Source organism: Triturus cristatus, chromosome 10 (assembly GCF_964204655.1).
Source record: "Triturus cristatus chromosome 10, aTriCri1.1, whole genome shotgun sequence".
Taxonomy (NCBI): Eukaryota; Metazoa; Chordata; class Amphibia; order Caudata; family Salamandridae; genus Triturus; species Triturus cristatus.
The window spans coordinates 391,679,761-391,698,018 of NC_140593.1; the positions used below are offsets into that span (position 1 = coordinate 391,679,761).

The window sequence follows — 18,258 nt, forward strand, 5'->3', positions numbered from 1 at the left end:
CCCCCCTCAACCAATCACCCATTTTCCTACAGCATTCAAATCAATACTTCTTTTACTGTACATCCTATTGTTAAAATATTTCTCTTTGGTAACATCAAACGTGGCCAGTTGAGTTATTTCCCTATAATATTCTAACATGCCATAATACTTTAATTTACAATAATACTCTAATATCCTAATACTTTTTCATGTGTAGGCATTATAAAAATATAAATACCTAAATAAATGTAATCATTTTTGTTATTATTATTAATTAATTATTAGAACTTGTAGCAGCAATACTTAGTTTCACTATCATCACTATTAATATTATTGTGGTTATTATTATTGCCATCATCAAAAACACCAACATCATCATCTCACAACAATATTTAATAGATACATGTAAAAATCATCTGGGCATTAATTTGATTAATGTGACTAGTCAAAGGTAACATTTCTCCAGCAAAAACAAGAGAACGGATATTAAATGTGCAGTGTTATTTGTCTGTCATGACTGGAATTTGCAATATAGCAATGCAATTAAACATCCTTTATTTAAAACAAATAACAGCAATTAAAAATATAACCTGGAACATCACGGAGAAAAGGCTACAGTTAAGAAATGTTGTCAGTACCGTATAATTAGGACTATATATTTAAAATACTTATAAAATATTATGCAGGTATCCCTATTTGATGGCAAAAATTTTCAATTAATATTTCATGTTTTATAACGCCATATTCAAAGCCAATCTATGAAACTTCTAAAATATGTAACTAATCAATAGCAAACATTCACCATTGGGGCTAAAAAAAACCAGAAAAACATTACTGCCTATGCTGTTCTCATCCTACCTTTAAACACAATGTTTATATACATTTTTATGTGCACAACAAAATGTTGAGCATGAATAAAGGACATTAGGAGGGGGTACTGTGCACTCATTTTACAGTCTTTCATTAACTGACTGACCCCATTCACATCCCTCTGACATTTGCCAGAGGGAGGGAGGTGGTCACACAGATTTTACTTTGAGATTGAATTGCCTGACGTGTGGTGTGCCTCTCTGGGTTGGCCTTCAAATAAAACTGGGAAGAGCCCATTACTGCAGTCTGGTATAAGGGCTGTAATTGCTACATACTTCTACAGTGTGCCAGATTGGACCGGAAACTCTGCTCTGTGGCACATGTTTTCAAATGTCACTTCCGGCAGCCTGAAGACACGCAGCCCGATATTTCCAGCAAACAGGTTAATCTTCGACAAAGTCGTAGACTAAAGGCAAGTGAAGTTAAAGATTCCCCTCTGGTCTCCTTCCAGCTCCACGAATGCCAGCCAGGGCCAAAGACAGCTGGTAGAAGAACCTAAGTGTGATGGTGGCCTTATGGGGGGGTAATCTACCTGGGGCATGTGGCTGGGGGTACTAGCCGACTTCTGGGGACTTCCCTAGCGGGAAGGCCTAATTACGCTGCGTCCGCAAAAATGTAGTCGGATGACAGATCCGCGCCGTCAGCCACGTGCGCTGACGTCGCCGTTTATTTATACTCTCTGATCCGAGCCTCGCCCAGGGAGTTGTTGGTGCAAAAGTGTATTGCAGTGGCCGGGTGGCTCACTACACTAAGGACTTCAAAGCAACCTTTATAAATAATACTGAGTATGTCTAAGTCAAAGGAAATGCTTTCCGAGGACATTGCCCTCCGCACGGCCAGGAAGCCCTTTCACAATGTCCTCAGTTTATTCAATAGAAAATAGTATTCAGGAAATACATTTGATTGAGTACAATGAATGCCATTGGGGTCATCTGTATTCATCGATCTTTCTTAGGACCTGTATGCTACTACTTCCAGAGACTTGGGGGCATATTAACAAGCCAGGCGATAAAATTATCGCCGCTTTAGCGGCAGAAAACTGCCGCTAAAGCGGCGATAATGGGCTTGATAATATGCTCAATGGAATTCCAATTGAAGCCCATGTTAAAGGTGAAGGACATCTAACATGGGCTTCAATTGGAATTCCATAGAGCATATTATCAAGCCCATTATCGCCGTTTTAGCGGCAGTTTTCTGCCGCTAAAGCGGCGATAATTTTATCGCCTGGCTTGTTAATAAGCCCCATGGAAAGTCAGCATGCCTCTTCCAACAGAAGTTGATGACGCAGTTTATTTCTGGCGTTGGGCTGCCCAAGCTAAGTTATTGGAGTAAATATTTATTTTCTTTAACAACCTCCAGTTCAGCGGTGGTTCGTCTAGTCGCCGCCTTCATTTCATTTATACTTCGCCTGACCTTTCAAGAAAAGAATAGCCTAACTTTCAGCTATGTAAATTATTAGGTGGTTAAACCTACCATTCTTAGATAACAGGTTGGGGTTCCCCTGAAGACCAATGTGGGTGATAATCACGAAGATAAAAGCATCAGCTAGCATGAGGAGCAGTAAACCACCTTTGAATTTCTTGCTTTCTGTGCGTCTCTATCTATGTGCTAGGTTGAATTTCACTGTTCCTGAATGTATTTCTATTTGGCCACTAGAGGGCGCTTGAACCTTATAAAAAATAACACCAAAGCCGGTAATTTTATAATAGTTCAAAAACTATTAATAGCAATGCCAATCTTTATTTTGCTTTTTGTAGACCGAAATGTGGCTTTCAAGCTTTATGTAGAAGAGGTAGAACAATGCTTACTTGCAACATATTTTGGGACTCTAGCGCTCCTGATCAATACGCTCTTCCTGCTCTGTGCTATGAGAGTGTGTGTAAGGCAGCATGCACTGCTGCCACATGTTCCATAATTAGGGCCACAAGAATTATGCGTCAGAGAAGAACCAAATTATGCATCAGGATGACTAAATTATGTGTCAAGAAAAGGCAAATTATGCGGCATAATGCTGCACTTTTTGTGATAGTATTACTTCATTATTTTGTCATTTTTACACCTGTCTGGGAAAAGTTCACCTTATCAGTACCAATTTGACACCCAAATACAGCAATAATCAACTGAGAGGTAATGAGTCATCCTTTGAAAAAAGCCTTCGCGTGTGTGGGATCCAGAGTTGCCACCGTTTTTGTACGTTTTGATTTGTTTGAGCTCGAAACAAAATTAGTTTTTTTGTTAATATCTGCAGATTATGCAGTAGATGGATTATATGGCAAATGCAGCAAATCCATGATTATGCGAAAATTACCACCGTTGTAGAATTGTAAAATTCCAGTGGCCTTGTCCATAACTGTCCTTTATACAGGGGAGATTGCACTGATTTTGCCTATGCTGTATCTTCGGATCACTGACAGAATATCGGAACCAAAAATATCGCATGGAAAGAATATCGTGTCAAAAATATCAAGGACCAAAATATCGAGAGGGTACATGCAGACAGGCAAGTATAGATTTACTATTCTTAACTCCACATCTATGTACCAAAGAGAGCAAGGGACTCACGTCTGCTCAGACGTGAGTCCCTTGCTCACTTTGCCACTGGATTCAAGCAAGCCTGGCTGAAGACGGCTGAAATGCCAGAAACCGGTCCTAGGAAGCTCGTTTCCGGTCCAGGGAAGACATGGCTTGCCAGTTCGGGCTGGACTGTTCCCATGAGGCACAGGGTCAGACTGATTTGCATATGGCCATGTCAGAACTGGGGTGGCAGAGTGGGCTAAAGAACGGTGATGGATTAAACCCAGATCAGTTGACTGGGGGTGAGTGCTTGCAATGTTCAACACTCCGTCCATCATTTCCTTTGGTTTCTGCTTTATTGTATTATTACCCATGAGGAGTGTTGCTGTTCTTGAGAATAGGCGACAAATTAGTATAGAAACGGCTCATCATATGCATAATGGGAAATAGTTGAGTAAAAATAAATTTCTTATCAAATGGATTAGAATAATTCTAAAACATGTGGCAAAGCAGTGGTCAAAACTTCACTCCTGTCTTCCCTAAAAACTTTGGGGAAGATTTACAAGTCCCTAGTTACACTTTGACAGCGCCCCTGCGTCACTTTTGTGACCCAGCGGCATCGTAAATAATGCGCCACGTTGCGACACATTTACAACGTGACACATCTAGGGAGATGCATCATGTTGTATAGCCCTGCGTCATTTATAATGTATGCAGGGTGGGTGAACCGAAGCAAGAAAGCCTCGTAAAAGCAACGCAGTGAAATCTACAAGATTTCATGCGTCGCTTCTATGACGCCACTGCGTCAAAACGTTACACCTGCTTGAAGCAGGCATAAGGAGTGACGCAGCATAATAGGACTAGGCCTTCCTTATCATTGCTTGAGTTGCTTCGTGCTTGCGACACGACTCCAGCAATGCGTTGTCTGTATACCAAAAGATGCGTCATGCATCTGTCAATCCTTGCACCACGGTGCACCGCATTGTAAATGCGACGCATCCACGGTGGTGCGAGGGTTTTTTTGCATGACGCAAATGAACAGATGCATCTCTGCTAATATGCAGAGATGCATCAGTTCTTGTAAATCTGCCCCCACATTGTTATAAACTAAAAAAACAACATCCTAATTGCGGATTTAAATAATTGTGTTCTGAACTTACTTGTCTCTGAAGCCATGATGTCGAATTAATTGTCCCTAAAATGTCTAGAAAGAGTTTACCAAAGGTTACCTGTTCAGTCATGCTCTCTTTACAGTACTATTTTTCAATCATTTTCCGTAGTTCAGATTCTGGTGTATCTAGGTTACATTTATGGATTTTCTGTTTTGTTTTAGTCTAATGAAGATATCTTTGAAGAAACTCAGAGAAGTGCTAACTCTGGTGAAGAAAATGAAGCTGGTGTTAGAAATATGGTCAAGATGAGCGTCCCTTTGGCCCACAGGATGCCGCACGCTTCGGCTAATTTACCTCTGAGATTTGGGAGAGCTTTCCTGGAAGAAGCAAAAATGAGTCCTGCTTTTTATCCACCTCTAAGATACGAAAGCGCTTTTGATGAAAGAATTCGTAAAAGTGTCCCGAACTTACCACAGAGATTTGGTCGTTATCTTGCCAGCAAACGTTCCATCCAGCCACTGGCCAACCTGCCTCAGAGATTTGGCAGAGCGCCACCGGCTGGCCAGTTTATCCAGTCTCTCGCTAATTTGCCTCAAAGATTTGGGCGATCAATAGATCTTCAGAAATTGAGTAACCTTCCGAGTATCTACGCAAAAGGTGGCCAAGAATCTGGCTATGGTGACAAGAGGTGAGTGAACATTTCTGTTAATTACCAAGAACATATGTGGCAACAATTTAGAAAAGGAAAATGGGAGATTTTGAAATAAACTCAGAGAAATGTATTTTCCCTATTGATTTCTATTGAAGCTGGGGCAATTTTAGGTGGAAAACAGCAAAAATAATGTACTTTTTCTCTTCAAAAATCTGGTGTCCCATCTGACTCGGGTCTGTTGACGTGTACAGGATTATGTTTTGCACTGTTGTGTCAGGTTTTTGTTTCCAATTGAGTTACACAAATTGCATTCCCTTCATTAAAACCATCTTAATGTAGGTTTTGTCAATCCCCTACTTCATAATACTTTCTCCAGTACATTCAAAGTGAAGGGTCTGAACTTAAACCAAAGTTACAGCAACTAAGAGTTAAATCGGACCTAAAAGGCGGCATTTTTGTTGATGTTACATGATAATTATTTTAAAAACACAGGTTTATGTAGGAATTATGATCGTTTTACTTGCTAAAGTGAAGGAAAGGTCTGATTTTTAAGGACATGGTGGCAACAATTATGCTTTCTCTCATATTACTTTAATTTGCAGCAGCATGAAAATTATTACTCTTAAGTACATAAAAATATGATCCCATTACATTTTCAGTAACCAACTCTTAGCCAATCAATATAGATCCTATGTGCTGCTTCCAAAATCTTTTTCAGCTGATGAAGATAACAACTTGGAAATTAGATGACTCGGTAAATCCTGGTTAGCAAGTAATCTCTGCTCCATGATCACACTGTTGCTCAGTTTCCTCCTGCTTAAAAACAATCCACTCATTTGTGATGAGTTTTATGAGAGAGGCAGATAATATATCATGTGTGCATTTTGTCTTCAGGAAATGAAAATATTTGCCTTTATAGCTTATTAATATCATGATTTTTAATTATCTCTAGCTCTCTAGAAAATCCATAATTTATTGCGAGGACAGTGCCTTTGTCAAACTACTCTAAAGGATTACAGCAGCTTGTATCACTCGGCTTGCAATAACACATTTTGAACACTTACAGGATGAATCAGCTGTACAATGGATGTCCTTAGAGGCTACAGTGAACTCCATTGAGAAAGATCCACAAAGGGGCACATTTATTCTTGTTCAGTTAATGGTCCACTTCAGATAGCCCACCAGTATGGCAGAGGAAAATGAAGAATGTGGGGGTATATTATCAAGCACGGCGTCTATAGTAAAGGATACCCAATGGTGAACTATTCTACCTTAAGTATACAGCGCTTTAACTTCTGAAACTGCTTGAAATGAAATGAGGCAGATACCATATGAACGATAGCATACCGCTCCTTGAGGGTAATGTCAGTGTTACCAGGCCCAAACAAAAGGTAATCAAAAACAATTATATTATCCCACAGTGCTGAATATTTCAGTAAAGAAGGTGGTATGGCTCAAAGATACCCCAACCCCCGCCTCCACAGAAGCAGTCAATTGAATGGTGATAACCCAGTGGAAATGGTTCTATTTCCTGCTCATATCATCCCTGCTCCCTTCTTTTCTTTGTGCAAGCTCACTCTTTCCATCCACCCAATATCTCTCTCTCTCCTTCTCTCCTCTCGCTATCTGATCACTTTCTCTCTACATCGCCCCCTTTCTCTCTTCTGAAGCCTCCCTGTGCCTGCTGTAATTAACCTCGTTAAGTTGGGGAAAGTGACAGCGGCACCAGGAGCGGCCATGGACTTTTAAAATCAGCCTCCAAGGCAGCCGCGGTCGGTAGTAACTGCAGGGCGGTGACGTTGGGAGGGGGAGGGGCAGGGTGGGGGGTAGTAAACTATGGATTACGGAAGTTTACAGGTAAGTTAACATATAAATTATTAAAACGAATTTCGTTGCGTGCACAGCATCGCATTTGGGGATGCAGTGCACGCAACGAAATTAGTTTTATTAATTGATATGTTAACTTACCTGTAAACCTCCGTAATCCATAGTTTACTACCCCCCACCCTGCCACTCCCCCTCGCCACGTCACCGCCCTACAGTTACTCCTACTACCGACCGCGGCTGCTCCAAGGGCCTCAGACCACCAGGGAAGTCCCCAGTGGAATAAAAGGAATGTCTGGCCCACAAGGTGTGGGTGTGCGCCACCCTAGGGATTCCTCAAAAACAAGGGAACTGAAGACAGAAGAGAAACAGAGTTCGAGCAGCACCAGGAATCAGACTTGGGTTTCTGAAATAGAGGAATCAGGCCAAATGAAGCTTTCTGACCCTGCATCTGGGATATCATTCTGGGGATCAGAAAGAAGCGCAGAAAGGAATACATTCGACTTCTGCATCAATGCATCTGATCCCATAGGCCCTGTTCTTCAGCTAAAAAAATCTCAATTATCAAGACTCAACCCTACTGATGATCTCAAAATTTCTTGTGAAGCATCAGGATAAGTGTTCTGCATAGTGCCCAGGGAGCGCAACAGGCATGTGCACCCTTTTTGTGGGCTCCTAGGACACCATGGTATCACAGAAGGTGCTTGTTCTGCCCCTTCTGGAATACTGAAAGCGCTGACGCACATTTAGCACCAGGACTATCTTGAGTGAGCATGGACCTGTGTAAGGAGGGAGTCACTCTACCTTTGAACCCTGTTATGGATGTGGGTACAGAGGCAAACAGGCCCTTGGGAAGAGCACTGGCACTGCACCCCAAAAAGTGATGCTTTGTAAGTGCACAGCCTGAGGGCAGCCCCCTCAAACATCACATTCCAGGCGAGTGGAGTGAATGGGTGCACCTGCCTGAAGGGGGATCCCTGTGCCCTCTTTAAAGTGCAGACGGATGTTGCCTGCACTGTTAAAACAGAGGTTTGTAAGCAGCAGTTCTATCTTTCACTGCATGCACTTCTCCCAGGACAGCCACAAATTTGCGTCTGCCCTGGGAGCAGCGTAGTTATGAGAATAGAGTGCACAGACCCAGTCTGCATCAGGCGCACCTTCTGAGAGGTGTAGTTGGCAAAGTCCGGAACAATGCACACGTTCTATAATCGAGGCCCAGGTCACTTGATTCGATTATATACTTTAAAGCTGCAGCATATTTTTGAAAATCTGGGTTGAAATGGTATAAATCTTTGAATAGTTCTGGAAACGTTTTTCCAATTCCTGCTGTCATTTTCAATTGTGAATTGGTCACTTTAGGTGTCTCAGCCCTTCAGACAGCAATCATATTCTAAAATGAGATCTGGAGAAATAGAAATAATTGCCCATCCCTTTCAGGTATCTTGGTGATTGAACCACCATCAAATGTCTCCCTTAATTTCTATTTCCAAAGTCACCAGAGTGCCATAAGAGAGACATTGTCTGAGACAAAAGAATTAGTAATCTTTAAACAGTCCGGTAGTGCCAAAGGTGAAGGAAGATCCCTTAAATTATTGCGATTAACCAATTCGCTACTCTGACTTGATGTCCAGAAAGGTCATGTATATGTTTTCCCCAGGGTAGTCTTTAGTCCTATGAGCCTAACTCTCCAGTGTGTTTCAGGAAAGAGGGTGTCTATTGAAAGGCTCCACTTCACCAGGATTCCACCCCTAGCATTTTCCTTTGTGCAACCAGAATTCAAAGATCGTCCGTCCTTGCCTTGGTGTCTTATTTTCCTAGGCTTAAATCTGAATAGAAATATTTCATTATAACCACCTGGTTTGTTTTCTACATTCTTGCAACTGTTATCGAACATATTCAAGCACAATGGACATAATGCCCAGCCCATGCACCTCTTAAGATTCATCATAGGATCAGTCATTTTATCAAACTTGGGGGCATTTCAGCAACAACCAGCGATAATTATCGCTAAGCGCAGTTAGCGCTAGGATAATTATCACCGGCTAGCGTGGATTTTTTCGCTGAGATAGCGTGCTATTAGCAACGCTTATCTCAAAAGCGATAAAAATCCTAGCGCTAACTGCCAAACGTGAGATTATCGCTGGAAACCCAGCGATAATCCCACGAAGTCTGGCGGTGGCTTTCTGATAGGGCCTCACATGCTTAGCCATGATATCCACCTTCCATAGGATATCATGGCTAAGTCAATCCTGAAGCAGGCGTAAGGGAAGTAGCGATTACAGGGTTTATCTCTACTTTTCTTGTCGCTATGCTGCTTTGCCTGAGGCTTGATAATAGGAGAAATGTCGCTTAGCGACATTTCTCCCGTTATCCTGGGGAGGAACGCCCACTTTGCATCTCATTAGAGATGCAAAGATGGGCGTTAGGAATTCAGGCGCTAAGGCAAGGTTTCACACGATAGCGTGACCTTGCTAAAATAGCGATAAAATTATCGCCGCTTTTTGGCCGAAAACGGCCGCAAAAGCGGCGATCATTTTATATCGCCGCCTTGTAGATATGCCCCTTAGTGTCCATTGCCGCTGTGTTGCTCTTAATATCTTGAAGGACCATCATGAAGCATGCCTCGGAATGAAAAAGTCCATTTCCTGTGTGGACTGTGGCTGATCCTTTGCTACTGCTGGTGTTTTTTACTTTTTTTGCTGTATTGTGGCCTGTATCATTTTTGTATGGATTTGAGGCTGTTCACTTTGTACTGAGTGTGGTGAGGATACCTGTGAAATTCTGCTATGCACGTCTGATGTTTAGTTGAGGATTTAGTTTAGATTCTGCCATGATCTGAAAGAAACCCCATTGCTTTTTCATTAGCACTGAGGTAGCCTCATATGGGGCGATTATTTAAGTTCCTTGATCTGATTTGATCTGTCATTATTCGCCTCCCCTCCAGTGGACACTGGATCACTGGTCTTTGCCTGTATCTAGGATTCTGTTTTCTATTTTAAGCCAATGGCACAGCTTTCCCCTTTCTTGTTACTGCTTGGTCCATCTCTCCATACACAGCCAACACTTTCTCCTAGGTAGTTACCGACATTTTGTCTACATGGTCCTGCATCTTATTTCTTCATTCACATGTCTCTATTTTGAGATTACTAAATGTGAATAAAAATATCCAAACATGACAAATACAGTTTAAAATCAGCGTATTGAGGAAAATTAATTAGCAAATATTTTCCAAGTAAATTAAAGCACACACCACTATTAGGAATTAGGCTACAAAATTAGGGTCCACCCTAAGCAGCTCATAGGTAAAATGGACACAGAAGCCAATGATGAAAAACACAGACAAACAAAACCAATACATCACAAGTTTAAAAACATCTAAAGCACGGTTGCATCTATAATTCAGTTCAATATGGTTTTGTTTGGCTAGATGTATCATTCCGTTCCAAAACCAAGGATGTGCTGTTTGCGCACATACTGGATTGCAAATCGGAATGCAATTTGCAAGCCACAAAGGCTTTTCTGACTCACAAAATGGGTTCCATACTAAAAAAGCCATAATGAGGTTGCAAACCCTGTGATTTTTATGGCAAAATAGTTTTGTGAATCAGGTTCTTAATAATCTACCCCTATCTTAATATCAACACAAGGTTAGCTCTCATAACAATATTCTAAGGATGAGCTTGATAAAAACACTAACAGGCAAAAGCACAACATAGCACTTTATTTCTCATCCTGCTATCTCATTATATTCTTCATGTCTTGTTACCATTGTAACATCTCAGAGGCTTCACACGCTTTACACACTATACCAAAAACATTAATGAGCAGCTAATAATCTCCCAAATTAGCCAGATACTTTGAGGACTCTAGATTTTTTTCATAATAAGTTGCAGTATAAATAATTAATAACTCCTGAGGGGAACAATCATGAAGCTTCTGATACCACGCAACATGACAGCTTTGTAATAATATGCAGATAAGTGTTTCAATGTAAGGATAACATAGACTAGCCAGTTTACGCTCCTTAATACACTGGACAAGACACCATGCCCATCAAAATGGAAGAGTACACAATCTAAACAACATGTAGATGTGTGTCTCAAGTAGACAAGGTGATCCATCAATGTGATTGAAGCATCTTCAAATTGAAGTCTTGAATGTTAGATGCAAAAAACTACTCGTCAAGCAAATATAATAGATATGGTAATTTTACACAACTAATTTTACTGTCTTGGATTATAACCTTAAACTGGGAGTAAGACGCTAAGAGATTGTAAAGGGAAGCCCTAATATCAAGATGGGCAAGGATATTATTATGTATGATGTATTATTATGTTAAAGAAAGGCAGAATCCTCCCTTCTAAGCCTTTCTAAAGATCAAGAGCAATAAACTGCATTACCTGGTATTGAAGCTAATTGGTCCAGCCACAGAGGCCATAAGTGAGTGACTTTTGGCTTCTGCCTGGCACCTTCATGAGAGTCTGCTGTCAATTGCTAGACCTGAATAATTATAAAAGAACACCACCCTCAGTTTGCTCGTGACAAGAGGCCACCTACCACTGGACTTAGTCTGGCCAAAACAAATAAACTGGTTTTATCCAGATTAATTGTATTATCGTTGTGATTGCAAACCCCTAACCAACTGAGTCTACACTGTAAGCCAATTGTAGTAGTATCCAGTAGTAGGTAGACATCGGCCAAGCAAAGAATAGGGTTGACCTCACTACCCGACTAGAAAGGAAATCTGGCAGATCCTCCAGCCTCAGTAGCTAGATCTAAATACAGATTTCAAAAAGAAAGGAAGCAAGTACATATCACTGTCTAAGGCCAAGCTCAGTAAAACTGGGAACCCAGAGCCTATCCTTTCTTGGGAGCTTGATGCAGGACCAAGTACCACAATGGGGCCACTGATGATATGAACAAGCCAGTAAAGACTGCTGCAGCCCAACATCTTGGTGCACAGTTTACCCTGCCTCTAATTATAGGACCAAACACTTAAATCCACACATCATACCCAGTAAGACTTTATTTTATGTTGTTCTATGTGGTTTCACTCTATTTATGCACCTCTATTTTTAGGCACACACTACCTGAAGTAGCATGTCTGGAGAAACATTCCTAAACTGATCTCTCTCTATTTGGTTCAAGGTTTTGAATAGTTGTGGTAATTATTTTGCCATAGGTCCTTGAGTTCTCTGTTGTACTTAATGTTATTTGAAGTAAATTTAAACACTCGTGAATTGTTTTCAGAGTTTGTTTCCATTTTGTTAATTTAAAAAACAATCCATGTGCTCCTCCGAATTCAACAAATGTATCTCAGTGCATTTTATGTGTGTGGTGTGCTTCATCAAAAGCAGTGTACAATACACATATGTGTTCATCTAGGGCAAATACATAAAATATATGTTATCAAACTTGAAATCAAGGTTTAACTTGTACCTACGTTACCTATAAGGCTTCACAGGTGTATCCCTTACTTGATATATGAGAATAAGCACACCATTATTTTGCATTTGAGCAGCACACTGAACTGAAATGTTGTCAACAGCTACCTATCAAGACCATAAGTACTCATTGACCAAGCACCATTGAAAAAATGTAGCTTCCTCCTTCATTGTAAACATTTCTTTCCTCTTCTTGATAGTTCAGGTCTAAAGCCTTGTGGATCACCCTGCCCTCTGTTCACAATCTATATTGAAATAATAAAGTAGTATTACATGTGGCGTCCCATTTTTACGTCAAGACTACCAGACACAGCAACAGTCTGGTTGCAAAAACCTATTGAGGAAATGCTAAAATCTTACCTAGGAATGTATTTCACCCACTGCATACCATTGGCTTTTTTTTTTGTAACTCACAGTTGCTTTCTTTCTCTTCACTGGCTCTGTATTCGCCCATCCGGCATACCTTTACCCTTCCTGTGGAGCCTCACCTATTTATCACCTAACTGATTGGCTCCTTCTATTCTTCTAGAGTTCTTGCTTTTTGAGAACTATTTTTTTCTCCTGAAGCATTCCATGAATGCATGCTTTATCAAACTGTCTCCATTGTATGGTTCTACCCCATCTCGGTGCTCCATGTCGTTTTTTTAAGCACAGTGTACGCCTGTGTAGGCCTTTGCCTGTATTGCTCTCTTGTGTGCTTCCGTTTTACTTTTTTTATATAAAGCGTGAACACAGCCGCAGGGGCATTGGACCACTTTACATTAGGCACTGGTGTATATTAAGTACTGGTTACATTACACAAGGTTACACTTACTTTTAAGTATGGGAAGAATATGTAATGTGCCCAGAATTACAGGATGTTGAGTCAACACCCGGGTTCCAAAGTTGGCAGTCATGGCCGTAATTCCAAGTCAGCTGCCCCTCCCCCTCTCCTGTCTGTATTCCTCATTTAGTCTGTGTGCTTCAACCCACCCTCTGTGTTGCTTAAACCCCTCCCTTGACTCTCTTTCCAGTTAGTTTTTATTGGCAAAGACAATAGGTCCTTACGCAGAGATGTGTTGACTTTGCCAATGCTTGTTCCTCTTTCTCTTAAGACTGTTTACAGGCTCCTCCTTTTCTCATCTATCTAGAGGGTTTTTCCCCATACAGAATATACCCATCCTTGTTTTTGCCAATATATCCTTCCCCTTTACTTTGTGACTCACTTCGATAACCCCCACACATATACAAACTCTTTGTATATTCTTTGGTTACTTTTATAGGCACCTATTTCTCTTTCTCAGTCATTACTTTGTCACTAGTTATGTTTTCGGGCCATATGTTTTGAGCCAGATCATTTGTTTTCAATTATTGGAAGTAGTCAGTGTGTATGTAAAAGCCACTGACAGCCTTGTGTCCACTCAAGAATGAGCTTGTGTGGTGCGTGATGTGCTGCTGAGTCTGATTAATGCAAGCCCTTTGTTTCGATACAAGTGCCAAGTTGATGAAAGAGTAGGCATGCCTGCCTATGTCCTGCCCCCCCAAGGGCTGCCCCAGAGCCACTGCAATTTCCGTCAACCAGAGCAGGCTCTCATGTTGTTTGATAGTGGTCCACTTTGCACACTAACAAGACCAAGGCATCAACTCAAAAGCATCGGTGGGAATGGTGGCTTCTTATGCCTATATTAGGACACCAGACTTGGGGCACATACATGTCTTCTGTGCCAGGGAATGCAACATGGGCTCTGTAAATCCTCATCTGTTTAGCATAAGGACTATGGTAGAGCAAGCTCTACATTTTGCACCAATATTGGCATATACTGTAATGCAGGGGCGTCGCTTCCATTGGTGCAGCAGGTGCAGTGGAACTAGGGCTCAGAGGCCTGAGGTACGCTTTAAACCATGATTATTGATGTATTTCAGATTTCAAATAGCGGCCAGGGTTTGAGACAGTGGAGAATTTCCTTTCTTGCACTAGGGGCAATGACACGCTGGCTCTGCTACTGCTTTTATACACGTTAAATTACGAGCATTTGTATAGCGCTTTTCTTCTATTAGTATGCTCATGCATCTCTTTTCAAATCTGGGCAGCTTTTACATTATTTCTATTTTGGATCAAGCATAGGTCATGTATATAATGAGAGGCCAATGGAGATGCACAGGAGTCAATCAGATTTTTGGAGGGGTAATACCATATTCACAGAATCAGTATATGAATGAGTGTGAGTGAGTGTATGAAAGGAAAGAAACACAAGGAGATGATGAAAAGAGTGCTGAACATTGCAAACACTCACCCCCGGTCACAGATCATCTCCTTATGTTTGCTTTGTTCGTCCTAAGTTAGCAGGGTATGCCCAGACGTGGGTCGCTTGCTCACTTTGCCACTGGATTCAAGCTAGCCTGGCTGAAGAGGGCTGTTAGCCCGAAACCGGTCCCAGGATGCTTGTATCCGGTCCAGGGAAGACATGGCTTGGCAGTTCGGGCTGGACTGTTCCCATAAGGCATAGGGTCAAGACTGATTTGCATATTGCTGTGTCTGAACTGGGGTGGCAAAGTGAGCTAAAGAATGATGATGGATTCAACCCAGATCTGTGACTGGGGGTGAGTGTTTGAAAAGTTTCAACACTCCGTCCATCATCTCCTTGTGTTTGTATGAAAGGAAACCCTCATAAAGCACCTCCATGCCACGCAGTTGTCTTCATGAAGCTATACAAAAGAGATGACAAATAATGGAAGACCCATGAGGGACAAGAGGAGATCCTAAAATCCTTGCTATTGGGATTATCTGTTTTGTTGAATGGCAAGGTTGAGGCACTGTCTGTTGCAAGACATATTGTTAGCTTACAGTGGGCTTACAGCCCGCACATTGCTTACCATTGGTTGACTTTATTGTCACTATTGTTTGTATACTTCTTTTTCGCTACATCATGTGGACTTTCTTTCCCCTTCTTGTGTTTGTCACTCCCCTGGAGCATGGAATCATTACTTGTGCCCTTTTACTGCTCACTTTTCAAGCACTACTTTTTCTTTTTTGTTTAGCCACTTCTCAAGAGTGCATGTGTTTTCCAGTTCTCTCTCTGGTGTACTTCTTGCGCATCCCCTCCTCTGCTGTTGGTGTTCTTCTCTCTCCCTGTGTGCTTCTCCCTCACCTATGTGCTTGTCCTCCACTCCCCCACATTGCATTCCCACCCATGCGCTTCTCCCTGCCAGCTCCACTTTGCTGTCTTTTGCACGTTCAGTCTCCCACCTGTGCCTCTGTGCTGCTTCTTCTCACCAGTGCTGTCTGTGTTGTATCCACCCACCCGCATCCCATTTTGTTCCACACTGCTGTTGATCCCCAGTGTTGCTTCTGCCCCATGTTCCTTCTGAACCCCTTTCATGCCCCCTGAGTTGCTTCCACCCCATTACTTTAAGGTCCCACGTTGCTTCCCCCTCATTGCTTCCATCCACCCACCCGCTCATTATCTAAAAGCAAAAAAGCACATGTCATTTCGTTAGCTTGTGGATGTGTGGTACACATGCCTACAAATTGACGTGACCAACTACACCAACAGTTTTTTACAAAATTCTTCGGCCTTGTTGCAGAGCACCGGGAATACTGTGCAGCATGGCTAAAGACCATTGGTAAAGACAATAAGTCCCTACGAGGAGTCCATTTGGCTTTGCTAATGCTTGTTCTCAATTTGTCTCTGTACCGACCTTTGAGAAATTTTGAGACTATGTCTAACACATGAGAACAAATCTGTGACAAAATGTCATGTTTCACATCATTAAAGTGTATCGCTGAGGGTGCTTTGGGATTGCATAGTTCTAACATACTTTTGTGATCCTCTCAATTGATTTCGACAGCATGTGCATTTTTTCCCTCTTTACCTCTCCCACAAGAGCATTTGATTAAAAAGCATACGGTTACACGTTGCCTAACTTTTCAGTCGAATTGTTTACTCTGTAGTAGGATGAAAAACATGTTCTCCGTTCATGAAATTGAATATTGCTCAGAACTGAAGCTTATATAGGTTCCTTATTTCTGTTTTTTCAAAGTCATTTGCATTTCTAATTCTATATATTTTTCTGTTGTCATCAGAATTAGTTTGTTCCCTCTTCTGTGTGCGAATGTTGGATCGTTTTTGAAGAGCCTTGGAGGTTTATGGGCAGGACAAATGAACTTTCGATGTTATTTTTTAAAATCCTCTCAACGCGCTTGTTTTTTAGAGCAACATAAGCTGTAACAAGAAATTCATTCATCTAAATATTTGGGCAACAACTATTCCAGTGTTTTTCTTTGACTCGGGGCAATCAATAGTTTAAGGTGCATTTCTTCTTTTACACTTTTTTTATTGTCTGGTATAATTTCTGGTATTTGCAATTTATGGGAGTACAGGAGGTGTTTTAGCAGATGACATGGATGAAAGTGCTTCTCAAGGTAAAGATGGTTTCTATCCATGTTTCTGTTTTAAATATTGTAGATAACAATCATTTTGAGGATAATTAACTGTAACAACAAATACATAAATTTTATGATTATGAATCATGATTGTGAAATGTGTTGTATCCCATTTGATGTTTAAAACATTATTCCAACCCCAGGCATTTCCAGTTCATATGGTAAATATATCATTAATGGATCTGAAAAAAGAATGTTCAAGCCTTTTCCAATAATTATGTTTGTGTCTTTAACAAATGATCCTCTATTGCCTTTATCCTTTTTTGTTAAAAATACTGATTAATAGTGTGAACTACAGATTCCTTCTGCAACCTTTACAGTTAACATTTAAAACTTTGAAACCTTGGAAAAACCAATGTGCTGTATTCAACATTCATATTTCACATTTTTAGGATGCTGGCTGCAGACAATGGTCCTGAAGAAGAGCAGAAAGAAGAAGGAGCGACTCAAAACAACTGGAATCAGAATCACAACCAAATGGTGATGTGAAGGACCCTACCTGGCTTCAGAAGATCAGACCACAGTTTTCGTAGTTTAACTAAAATTATAGGCATGTAAATAACTCACTCATACATAAGTTGAATTTTTAAATTACAGCACCTGTTTTGCTGAACTGTGCACTTGGTGGGTGTGCTATGAGTTGTGACAATCATGTGCAACTGATTTATTGTATCTTTAAAGTTTATAATCAAAATAAAAAGCATACTATAAACATGCATGAATAGTTAAAGGGCGAACTTGCACTTTGAGTTGCATGAAAGGAAAAAACTAAATATTAATTGAATTGTCTCTTTTTTGGCACAGAACCGCAGTATTGGGCAAAGTACAAATAAAATGTTAAAGTGTTAACCACATTGCATTGTCTTAAGGTGATCTAAGTACCTATGTGTATGAGTATTCTGAAAGAATGTGAACAAAGGCAAATGTGACACAACTGTCAAACTGACTAATTAATCTAATTATTGTAAGATGGCCTTCTTGATGTAGCTCCAGGACAGTTATGCTGAACTAGGTGTTGGTGATGTATTTGCACAGTCCCGGGCCTTTGGGTTTACCAAAAGCATTTCCTAGATGTGCTGCACTTGGTTTAACAACTGATGAGCTGGAGCAAAATGTAGGCCCTTTCTCATACAACATATTTGCAACAATCCTGTTTGAGCATGTTAAATGCATCTCTAAGAAATCATGCTCCCAGTTTAATTAACACAACACATCAATGGCTATTCAGGTTTGAAGTCATGTAGTGGTGTCAGCCATGTCACAAAATCGAGAACCCATCTTAGTCAAGAATTAGAGTGGCCAGGTAAAGACATGAGTAACCTGGAAGATTTTTGTTTTGATGTTGTGGCTTGTGCATAGACATAACAACTGCATCAGTCTTTAAACCCAGTTAGCAACTCTGGAGCTGAAGTAAGGGAGAAGGGGCTAAATTGATCTGGA

The 18,258-nt window shown here is 41.0% G+C and overlaps 1 protein-coding gene across 1 annotated transcript in view; it reads left to right on the forward strand.

Moving 5' to 3' along the window:
• The window catches only part of NPVF (neuropeptide VF precursor), a 32,078-nt gene extending 14,442 nt beyond the window's left edge, over window positions 1–17,636 (forward strand). The window contains exons 2-3 of the mRNA XM_085630098.1: window positions 4,697–5,163; window positions 17,211–17,636. Coding sequence (XP_085486224.1) covers window positions 4,697–5,163; window positions 17,211–17,307 — 564 coding nt within the window. The 3' untranslated portion in view covers window positions 17,308–17,636. The remainder of the gene's footprint in view (window positions 1–4,696; window positions 5,164–17,210) is intronic.
• Window positions 17,637–18,258: the final 622 nt, after the last annotated feature.